Raw genomic sequence first — 11,276 nt, 5'->3', positions numbered from 1 at the left:
TTTTCACTGCCTTCTCCCAAAATGTACCTGTGGCAACACCAGGAATGACACAAGTAACCAGATGGTCACAAATCAAGAAGAAGGGAAGATCAGGAAACAGAAGACATGGTAATAGCTCCTATTTACGGAGGGCTTGTTGGATGTGAGGTGTCTGGTTAAGAACTTATTGCCCTGGCCAGGAAGCTCAGTTGGTTAGAGCATCATCCCGATATGCCAGGGTCGTGGGTTTGATCCTGGTCAGGGCACATATAAGAATCAACCAATGAATGCATAAATAAGTGGAACAACAAATCGATGTTTCCCTCTCTCTCCTTCCCCCCTCTCTCTTAAATCAATTTAAAAAAAAAATAACTTACTAGACATCATCCAAGCCCCTCAGCAATACCATTTGTTGGAGAGATGGCTGTGGTAGGACCCAGGGAAGAGATGGTTACCCCCGAGGGACAGCCAGTGTAGCTCCAAGCTTCCTGGCAACCACTGGGAAATGGGAAACATTCCAGGCCGTAGGAAGAGGAAAACTTCCTTGGCGCCTGCAGGAATTGACCCGTCTGTCCATTATGCAGGGGTTGAGGAATGTAACAGTGACCTGTCTTGCATGGAAACAAGTCCCTAGACGGGCATAAGGCAGTCATACCTGACCCCCAAGCACTGACCCCAGCAGAGTAAAAAAAGAAAAGGTGCTGGGGTGCAGTTCAGAGGTTAACATGATTAGGATGCCCAAGTCCCACCCAGACCTGCTAAATCTGGCTCTGGGGTTGGGCCCAGGAGGACACAACACTGCCAAGGGACACTCATAATGTGGCTAACTTCCCTTTTTTAAAAAATATACTTTTTTATTGATTTTAGAGAGGAAGGGAGAGATAGAGAGATAGGAACATCAGTGATGAGAGAGAATCATTGATAGGCTGCCTCCTGCAAGTCCCCTATGGGGATGAAGCCCGAGACCCAGGCATATGCCCTTGGCCAGAATCAAACCTGCGACCCTTTAGTCCGCAGGCCAACTCACTGTCTACTGAGCCAAACTGGCTAGGGCTAACTTCCCTTTTTTTGAAGAGATGGAGATAAAAGCCCCAAATGAGGAAGTAATTTGCCCAAGGTTTCTTGGTGAGTTCACAGAGTTAAAATCTGGAGCTTCTCCTAATGAATTGAGTTCAGCATGGGGCACAGTCCCCTTCAAGTAGGCAGAGGCCAAACTGGCTCTGAAGTTTTACCCTGCGGAGGTGTTGGCAGTGGTCATTAAAGCGTTGGTGCCTTTAACGTTAGAGAAACATGCCCTTGGTTACTACAGGGATTCTGAAGTTGACACGTCGGTAAGAATGCTTTTGGTTGACGTAGTAGAAAACCAAACTCAGACTGCCTTAAGCAATAAAAGGGTTTTATTGGTTATCATAACAGTCCCAGCTCAGGGCACTGTGCAGGGCCAGCGCCATTACTTCTCTCATGGTCAAGGACGGCTGCCAACAGCTCCCAGAGCGAGAGCATCTTCTCCCACGACCCCTGAGCCAAAGTCTGGGCTCTGGGCCAGTTGGGCCCCTGCTGAACCAATTCCTGTGGCCAAGTGAATGCCACATGCTGATTGGCTTAGAACAGTCAGGCCCCACCCCTGGAGCAGAGGTGGTCTCATCCAAACTACAAGGGCCTAGGGGTAGAAAGGGTGTTGGAGAAACGCACAATGTCTGCCACAGGTAGGATGGGGCTGTGACCTTTCCCTTTTCTCAAGTCCAGTGAAATCAGTGTGAAATAGCATCCTTTCTTTCATGGTTTATATTTAAAATGGAGATGCCTCGGGCTATCATGGAGTAACCGATGATCATTGGTTTTGGGCCAGAGGACCAAGGCCAATAAATTTGTCCCTGATAACCACCCCTCTGTTGCCTCCCTAAGGATGTGTACAAAAGAGGCAAACCAGGGCAGTTACAGTTGATCCCCGAAGCTGGCATTTGGCACCATGCCCAGCTTGAGTGCTGTGGAGCTGGCTGCTTCTTCAGAAACTTCCTTTGTCTGGGTACGCAGGCCTGAACAGCTCAGAAACAAACTGGGCCAAAATGCCCATGCTGCCCACTTCCCCAGGCCCGAACCTGAGAGTTGCATCTCACTACCTTCCCACCCACAAGGAAAGGGCAGAGATCCGTAAGGGAGCATGAGAACCAGGGGGAAACCTTTGCCCCCAGGCTTACCAGGAGCCCCCAGGGACCTACAGCCCTCGGGGAGAAGAGAGAGCTTTTGCAAAGACAAAGAGTCCTATCATCTACCAGATAAAACAGGAAAGAGGTCACATTCTCAGTCATCCTGGGGGCAGTGTAGTATACGTTTAGAACTCCTCAAAGGAACTTCACTCCTAGAGCAGGTGGCTCAAGCAGGATTTCAGCTCTTCGGTGGGAGGAAGGCTGTGGAGGGTAGAGTTGGGGGTGGGTGAAGAACAGTGGGGAGGGAGGAGTGCCTTGCTCCTGACCCACCTTTGAAGGAGCAACAGAGGGAGCTAGGGGCAGATCTTGGGCTCCCCTTGAGGCCTCCTTGCATGAATGCATGCATGCATTCATTCACCAAGCCCTGCACCCCTATTTTGAATGTGGCACTGTGCTAGGTGCTGGGGATGCAGCACTGACGTTGGCAGATGAGGCCCCTATTCTTACGGAGTTGGGGGACTCTCACCAGAGAGTGGAAAGCAGGAGACACATTTAAACTCCAACCAAAGGAGGTTGGGGGCACAGTGTGGACCCGGTTCTGCAAAGGTCCCGAGCTCCCTGCTGCTGCTGCCTTTAAACCAAGGCCAGCTGCCCACCCAGGCTCACGAGACCACGCTCCAGATGAGAAAACTGACACCTGCAAAGAGGAAATGCCAACCTCTATATAAAACTAATAAACTAACTGGTGTTCATTGAGGATCTCTGTGTCTGGTGCTCTGGGAGGAGTCCCACCAGGTGAGGAGTTTCCCCACCCAATCCCTATGCCCAGGGCACCTGGGGTCTCCTCCCAGGACCAGAGCAACCATCTTGCCTCTCAAATCTTCCCACACCCTCACCCCACAAAGAGGCCTTGGAGGCCCCGGGTCCCTCATGTGTGGCTCAAGTCTTAAGGCCTGACGAGCAGGCTGTGGGGGCCTCAGAGACAAGCAACCCCCCAGGGAGGAGACATGGCTGCTGGAGGCATCAGCATGGGCTGGCACAAGAAGTCTATTTTCCATGTGTCTGGAGCCAGGCCGAAGCTTCCTGGGGTAATTTTAACCAGTATCCACTCTAGAACGATACCAAAAAAGGTAAGTTACTTCCCACCCCAGACAGACACATACCTAACCTAACCAGTGCCCTTTCATGAATTATGGAGCCTTAATACATTCAGAGCTAAAGCTGCTGTAAGCATTGAAGTTAGAGCAGCCGCGTATTTCTATACTGGCCGATGGCCCTCTTATTGAAACGATCTCTAAAGAGCCAGCTATTCTTACCCTCAGAAAACAGCCTGAGCCCCTCAGCTGTCCTGGGGGCAGGAAGGTATTTTTAGACCTGGGAGCAGCTGATTTAGGATTTGGTGCAGGGGCTAGGAGGGCAGGGGGAGGATTGAGTTGCAAGGGGCTGATGGGTGGGTGGGAATTAGCATCTTGGGGGGAGCTTTCGGGCAAGTTGACCCACACTGCCTTTTTTATCAGTAAAGCGCTTTGATATAAACCAGTGGTTCTCGAAGGGTGGTCCCCAGACCAGCAGCAGGAAACACTGCCTTAGAAATGTGAGGCTCAGCCCCCATGTCGTACCTACCAAATCATCTCAGAACCACTGCGTGTGGGGCCCAGCAATCTGCGCTTTAACCAGCCCTCCGGGTGATTCTCACGCTAGCTAACGTTTCAGAACCACTGCTGTCAGCAAACCATCTCACCAGATCCCCCTGTGGATACGGCTGGAGGAAGGCATGATCTGTGTTGATGCTTCTCAACTCTCGAGTGTTTGTGCAAAGCCGGAGATCCCCAGACCAGAGTAAGTGCATTCCCACACAACCATTTCAGGGGCTCGATGGCCCAGGGTAAAAACCCCTGCCCTTTGGCAGCCCGGAGGCTCCTCTCTGGGTCTAAGGCTGAACCTGCAGAGAATCCGAGTTGAAGGCGACCATATTCCTCCTAGAGCAGGAATCTGCTCTGCCATATTCTTGAGCGGCTCAGCCTTTGCTGGACCCTCACAGAGACAGGGCCTCACTGCTTCCGAAAAGATTGTTTGCAATGGTCCTGCACTTACCTAGGGAGAGTTCGCGCTTGGTCACTCCTGCAGACGTTGATAGCAACCACGCTCCAATGACATGACTGAAATAAGCCTTATAAACCCAAATTAAAGGAAGTATGTGACTGTCCGAAATGGTGGAAGCAAATGCAGTGTTTTTTTTAATAACCTATTTCAGTGTTGGAGAAGGCTGAGCGATGGGAAGTCCTCCTTTATATTGATCTGAACTCTACCTCCCAGGAGCCTCCTACCCCCACCCTGGTTTTGGCTTCAGAGCCACAAGGAGCAAACCCAAGGTCTTGCTTTAGAAAGACAGCGTTTACTTTTCATTGGCCTTGTGTGGGGTGCAGGGAGGGCACTCTCCAGCTGCCCACAGGTCCTGGGCCAGGGCCGGGGCCATTCAGAAGATGCAGGTGCAGCCCACGGCGATGGTCTCCATGACTGCGCGCTGGCGGCAGGGCCCGGTGCGCGGGGGCAGCGGGCAGAGGCGGCGGCGCACCGGCACCTGGCTGAACACGGGCACGCTCACCATGCTGCGGTCCTCCTGCATGGTGAAGGGGTTCACGCAGCCCAGACACAGGCACCGCGCCTCAGGCAGGTCCGCCGGGATGCGGGCGGGGTCGTGGTTGATGCTGCAGGAGAACGGGAGAGAACGCAGGGCTGCTGCGGGTGGTGTGTTTGGGACGGGGGAGGGGCAGCAAATGGGCCCCCACGCCCCACCCTCTGCTTTTCCTAACCCCGTGTTTTCATTCCCAGGCAAGCCTGTGTTTTCGCCATAGGAAGGACAGTAATCAACTCCGTGTCCCCGGTGAGAAAAGGAACCATGGAAGGCAAGTCAGGCACCCAAGGTTATCCAGGTTCAAGGACACCAGTCACCCAGTTTTCTTCTTTCCTCCAGCAAGATCCTTATCCTACTACTACGTGGTGCTGTGGGGTCACAAAGAAGCTAAGGACCCTCTGCCTCCCCACCCCCTTACTTATAGTCTTGAGAAACTCAATCCACGGGAAGTTAATATTTGAGAACATTTAGGCCTAATTCTCACTAAAAGAGGAGTCAGGAGGCCTGGGATCTATTCTGACTTAATTTCTATTCACGTAACAAATATTCCACCCATGGGAACGAGTCTGTCCTTGGCATAGGGTGTTCAGGGATGGACAGCTCAGAGGAGTTCCCTCCTACAGCTGAGAGGATGGGGACTTGATGTGTGACCTTGTCTTCACTGTGTCTCAGTTTCCTCGTCTGCTAAATGTGAGGGGTGAACTTGACTTGTGGACCTGCAGTGTCAGGATCACCTCCGAACTTGTTAGAAATGTGGAATCTTGTGCCCCGCCCAGTCCCCTACCCCCTTTTGATCAGAACCTGCATTTTTATAAAATCTCCAAAAAGTCAAGGGCACAGTACAGTGAGAGGCCCAGCTTTGGAGGATTTTTATTTTATTTTATTTTATTTTATTTTATTTTTGGAGGATCTTAATGGCCACTTCCAATGGCCACATTCCAGATATGGTAGCCACTAGCCACATGTGGCTACTTACATTAATCAAAATTAGCTCCCCAGTCACACCAGCCACACTTCAGGTGCTCGAGAGCCACATGAGGCTGGTTGGACTTGACATCATCAGAGAATGTTCTATTGAACATGCTATTCTGGACATCGGTTGTGTGGCCTGAGTTTGTGAGAGGACCCTTCAGGGTTAGTCTGTTTCATCATTATTCATTCAACACATATGCATGTGGCTTCTGAGTGCCAGGGGCTGTGCTAGGAAGTGGAGCTACAACCAAGCTAAGATACCACCCCTTCCCTCTAGGGCAGTGATGGCAAACCTATGACACGTGACACACGAACTCATTTTTTTCGTTGATTTTTCTTTGTTAAATGGCATTTAAATATATAAAATAAACATCAAAAATATACATCTTTGTTTTACTATGGTTGCAAATATCAAAAAATTTCTATATGTGACACGGCACCAGAGTTAAGTTAGGGTTTTTCAAAATGCTGACACGCCGAGCTCAAAAGGTTCGCCGTCACTGCTCTAGGGGCAGCAGGTTGTGACTCCCAAACCTAGCTGTGCATCCTCATCACGTGGAGATGTATAAAATCCCACCTTCTGGGCCTCAGCCCTGGAGGTTTGGATTAGATGGAGCATGAGAATCCGTAGAAGGTCCCAGTCTAGCGTGAGACAGATATGGACACAGTCAACTCAAGACCACCCGGAAGTGCTGTAACTGTGACTGAGGGATGTACACAAGACACCCCGAGCTGGAGGAAGTGACGTTCAGGGAAAGCCTTGCGGGTACTTTAGCGGGGACTTTATGAGCAATAACAGCAGTGTCCTGCATGGATATCTCATTTAATAACAAACCTATGACGTAGGTACTTCTATCACCTCCATTGAGGAAACTGAGAGGCTACGCAACTCGCCTACAGCCCCACAGCAAGTAAGAAGCAGAGCCAGGATTCCAGCCCAGGCGTCAGCCTCTGCATCCAAGGTCTTAACTCTTACAATGATGGGGACAGTGGGCAAGGTGCCCCCCTCCCCATGCAACCCGCAACATGCAATGCAGCTTGCCCACGGCCACCCAGCCTGGCCTACCTGTAGCCCCATGGAGACAGGCTTCTCTTGTTGGACAGCCACAGCTGCAGGTTGACCTCACACTTCCTCCTCACTGGCTCAGAGCTGTTCCTCAGTTGGGCCACCATCTCCCCGAGGTTTCTCTCGTACTCCTCCATGCGGGCGTATGGTTTTGCCCTCGATACCAGGTCCAGTGGCACCTGATGAGGCCCAGGGGCCACGGTTCCAGGCCTCCCTTGCCCCTTCCTCTTGCTTTTGGGGTTCCTGGGCTGGCCCAGCCCCAGGAAGATGGAGATGGTAAGAAGAAATAGCTGAGGAGGAAGGTCATGGGTCAAAGGTCAGAGAGCCAGGACTTCCTCGGGGCCAAGAGTCAGGGCTCGGAGTGGAGGGAAAAAAAGAGGAAAGTCCTTATAGGAGTGACTCTTACCTGCCATGCCCTGTCTTGGTCCCACCAGCCCACCACTCCTGTGTACCAACACTTTCATGCACCACACTCATCACTAAGTCTTATCTATTGCACCCTTCAAACATCTCCCTGCCGATTTGAACTGATGGAGAGGTTTTTAAGGGCCAAGGATGGGTCTTTTCTAAATATCATTACTTGTAAATGAAGTCTGTTTTTCTTCTTTTGGGGGGGAAAAAAATCTCCCACCTATCCACTTCACTCTATCTGCATCAGCGTTCTCACTTCCCTGAACATCTCAACAGACCCTCTCCCCTCCTCCAAATCAATTCTCCACATCTAGGCTAAGAACAGCTATTTGAAATGCAAATCTAGTAAAGTCACTTTCCTGGGCCTGAGCTTCCTCTCACACTCACATCTCAGCCTCTGGCCTTCTCTCATTCCCTTCCTCTCACCATGCTCCTTCCTGCCACAGGGACTTTGCACAGGCTACTACCTGCAGAGGGCCTCTCTCCTCGCCCTCTAAATGCCTCTCTAGTGTCACTTCCTTACAGAGGCCTTGGTGGGCCTTCTTGGGCTCTCAACACCACATGCCTCTTGCATGACTACAGTCTTACAGTCTCTGAGTGTGATTCTCTTCTATGCCCGTCCCCCATTAAGCACAGACCCCATGAGGACAGGCATTGCGCCAGTTTCCTCACACTGTTCTAGCCCCTGTGTCTGAGTGAATGAATGGCTGTCACCATCCTTGCCTTCTGTAGCTCACAGTCTGGGAGAAAGAACAGATGGTGAACAAGAAAGCAAACACCTAAGTCTCCCTAGAGATACGTGAGATGGTGGGACCCTGCAGCACGTGGTTAGAGAAGAACAGGGCCACCCGCTTAGCCAGGTGGCAGTGTGGGGTCCCGCAAAGCCTTTCCGGGGTGCAGGCATGTCAGGTGAAGCTTGAAGGATAAGAGGGAGGCAGATGGGAAACTGTGAGAGGAGGTTTGAGTTGGTTAAGAGCTTTGCTGGAAGGAAACAGTGAGGCCGAAGTAGAGTGTGTGGGGGGGGGGAGGGGGGGGGAGAGAGGGGGTATGAGATGAAGTTGGGGAGGGGGGCAGGTGGAGGCCCAGGATCTCCGTTGGACTCCATGGCACCTGTGCTCTCCTCCTCCACCCCTAACCCTCTGCCTGCCCCACCCCTCGTCCTCCCTCGCCCACCCCTCTCCACCCTCACCTGCCGTCCATTTCTGCCCTCAGAGCCGGGAGTGTCAGGAAAGGCCCTGGCTCACACAGGAGAGGCCCGGGGCGGGGCCAGCAGAACCCAGACTTCTCAGGAAGCCGGGGAGAGAAGGGCCAGGGCTTGGGGGAGGGCCAGGGCTGGCAGATGGGGGAAACCCTCAGGGGGAGTTTCATCTCCTCACGGAATCTAGCCAGGCCCCTGCCTGCCCTGTGTCCCTCACCCCACGGTTCACATGGCCCGCGCCTGACCTTTCCAGGCTACCCAGCAAGTCTTGACCCTCGCAAACAAGTCTGAGCGTAGTCCCTCTTGGCAGAGCCATTTCCTGGAGCAAAATCCACAACAGAGAGTCAAGTCACTACATTCTTCCTTTTGGGTCCTAGATCCTGATGCAGAAAGATGTCTCCCTAACCATAGGCTTTCTCATCGCATCTGCGTCTCTCACTCGGTGTCCTCAAACTCTGGCTCTTCGTGCAGAGGAACACGGAACAGATGACCCCGAGGCCCCTTCTCTCATGTTGCAGGTGGGACACAGAGACACGGAAGGGCTTGCCCTGGGTCACGCCGTCTGGCTCTCAGCACCCAAGGACTCGTTGGAAAAACCCCGATAACTGAGTTTGCCAGGATCTCCCCAGGTGCCTTTGGCCTGAAAGGGCTTCAGTGTGGACGGGCCCAGTTCAGGAGCCTGAGCTACTGGCCATGGCTGCAGGCTGTGAGACCAGTCTGTTTCTCTCCAGCCCTGGGGGAGAGGGCAGAGGGAGAACTCGGCAGATTCCAAGCCAAACAGAGCCAGACATTAATCAATAGGAAAGAAGTACGGAAACACTCAGGCCCTCAAAGGGGTGGGGGTGGGGAAGCGCCACGTACCAGGTTGTACAGCCAGTCCATCCCGACGAGCCAGGCGGTCGGCCTGCAGCTGCCGCCCGCCTGGAACCCCAGATGCCTCCTCCAAGAGAATGGCAGCAACAGGATGGAGCGAAGCAATTATAGCTCATCAGGGGGCTGCTGGGGGTGGGTGGGCTCGTCATCGGCTTGGGCCCCCAGCTGGTTGGGCCTGGCGCAGTGGCAGGCGGTGAGGGGCGTGGGGGCAGGCCAGGAACCGGCCGAGGTGCCCAGGGGCTGTTGACTAAGGGACAATGCCCTGTGTGTCTGGTGGGGTTCTGGCGGGTGGCACCTCCGTTTGTGGCCTGCGGCCGGCCAGCCGGCCAGCACCCACAGGGCCTGCTAAGACAATCAGCTTCGTTTGCTTTGGGGATGGCAAGGGGGTGAGGGCAGAGGAGGGACGGGCTGTCCGTTGGTCAGGAGAGCAAATGTTCTCAGAGTGTGCTGGCCAGGAGCAGGACACAGACCCCATCTCCCAGGGAAACAGACGCAGGCACTCTGGCCTCACCCGGTCTCAGGTGAGCGCAACAGCCTTGGGTGACGGGAGTTTTGTTTCCTTAGTTCACAGGCGGGGAAACTGAGGCTGGAGCAGGAAGGGGCTTGTGCAGGATGACACAGTGAGTTACAGATGACAGAGCTGAGGTTCATACCTGGTCCTGTGCAGGGCTCTATCCACCAGCCCAGGCTGTTTTTCTTGGGACATTTTCTGTGCAATTCTGGCCTGCTGGGAATGTGTTTCTGAATCTGTGTTCTCACACCAGCCAAGTCTCAGCTCCATGAGGACTTCATGGCCAGTCGTTCTGGCCTTCCCTTGCATAGAGAAGGTCTCCATGCCAGGGACCTGGCCCCCTGTGATTGTCTGTGACTTTGATTCTCTCTCGGCCTCAGTTTCCTTCTCTGTAAAATGAGTGCCATGCCCAGGAACTGACAGAGGCCTGGCCCATTTCTCCCTGAAACCTTTCTGAGGCTCAGTTCCCACATCTCTCGAAAAGGGATCATCACAGCATCCACCTTTGGAGGCTATTATAAGGAGTAAAAGAAATAGTCCATCTGGCACAGTGCCTGGCACGTAGTAACTTCTCAATAAACACTTAACTGTTTATTATGAAAATTATTATAAAATAATTTTATAATTGTTTTTATAAACATTAACTGTTCTTAGAGCTAGCACAGTTTGCATTGCTCAGCCGAGTCTCCTTTCCACCCCCACCCTCCCACCCCCCCTGCCCCGGGCCCAGCCTCCTGGCTGAGAGAGCTCTGGGTTTCACAGGCTCTGGCCACAATTTTGTGAGCTCAGGTGACCCCGGGGTCTATGTGTCCTGGAATCACATGCTGAACTGACCAGTCCTGCTGGTCAAGCTCTCTCACGCAAGTGAACAGCCCAGCCAACTGTGAGGGAGTAGTCCCCCCAGGGTGGCGGGATGCAGGGTGGGGGGGAGTGTGAAGAGGGCAGGGGAGGGACACTGTGAACAGACATCCAGGATCACGGCGCCCTGTGGAGGGGCCACTCTTGGCCATTTACAGGAATGGGCTAGGGCAAGAACGCAGGGTGCGAGGCGCTCCTGAATGTCACAAGATTAATCTGTCCAGGGCAGGTTTCCACAGCATAACTGAGAAGCTGGCTGAGGCTTGAGCTCATCGAGAGATACCACCTTATTTGGTCAAATACTAGACAGGGCTCCATTCTATCGCTGGAAACTCCAGAGGGAGGGGGACTCTGAAAATACCTCCTCAGGCAACAGGGCCCCCACTCCCACCCCAGGCTGTCCCAGCCCCTCTGCCACTGTCCTTTGAACCAGAGAAACAGCCAGAGGGACAGGGCGAAGAATGGGGCAGCAGGGAGTCAAGGATGGGCTCAGTGACCATCTTGGCCAGCTCAGGCCAGGAAGGAGGCCCCTTCCTCCAGCCTTGGCTTCTAGAAACCACTGGAGGGTCATCTGCCTTCACAGATGTGGATTCTGGCAGAGTGTGGTCAGAGCCAGGCCTGAGAGG

At 53.1% G+C, this 11,276-nt stretch overlaps 1 protein-coding gene across 1 annotated transcript; it reads right to left on the bottom strand.

The window, feature by feature from the left end:
* Positions 1-4,189: 4,189 nt before the first annotated feature.
* IL17B (interleukin 17B) lies at positions 4,190-9,290 on the bottom strand. Its single transcript, XM_036312557.1, has 3 exons — positions 9,270-9,290; positions 6,800-7,089; positions 4,190-4,834 (listed from the first exon to the last, which is right to left on the bottom strand). The coding sequence occupies exons 1-3, from the start codon at positions 9,288-9,290 to the stop codon at positions 4,603-4,605; spliced, it is 543 nt and encodes a 180-aa protein (XP_036168450.1). The 3' UTR covers positions 4,190-4,602.
* Positions 9,291-11,276: the final 1,986 nt, after the last annotated feature.

This window comes from Myotis myotis, unplaced genomic scaffold (genome assembly GCF_014108235.1).
Source record: "Myotis myotis isolate mMyoMyo1 unplaced genomic scaffold, mMyoMyo1.p scaffold_m19_p_6, whole genome shotgun sequence".
NCBI classification, from domain to species: domain Eukaryota; kingdom Metazoa; phylum Chordata; class Mammalia; order Chiroptera; family Vespertilionidae; genus Myotis; species Myotis myotis.
This window is presented reverse-complemented; position numbering and strand designations above follow the sequence as displayed.

Coding starts and splice junctions, on each gene's coding strand:
- IL17B (XM_036312557.1), bottom strand. CDS start 9,290: ATGGACTGGCTGTACAACCTG. Junction 7,090..9,269: donor TGGACTGGCTGTACAACCTG/GTACGTGGCGCT, acceptor CTTCCTCCTCAG/CTATTTCTTCTTACCATCTC. Junction 4,835..6,799: donor CTGTCTCCATGGGGCTACAG/GTAGGCCAGGCT, acceptor GTTCTCCTGCAG/CATCAACCACGACCCCGCCC.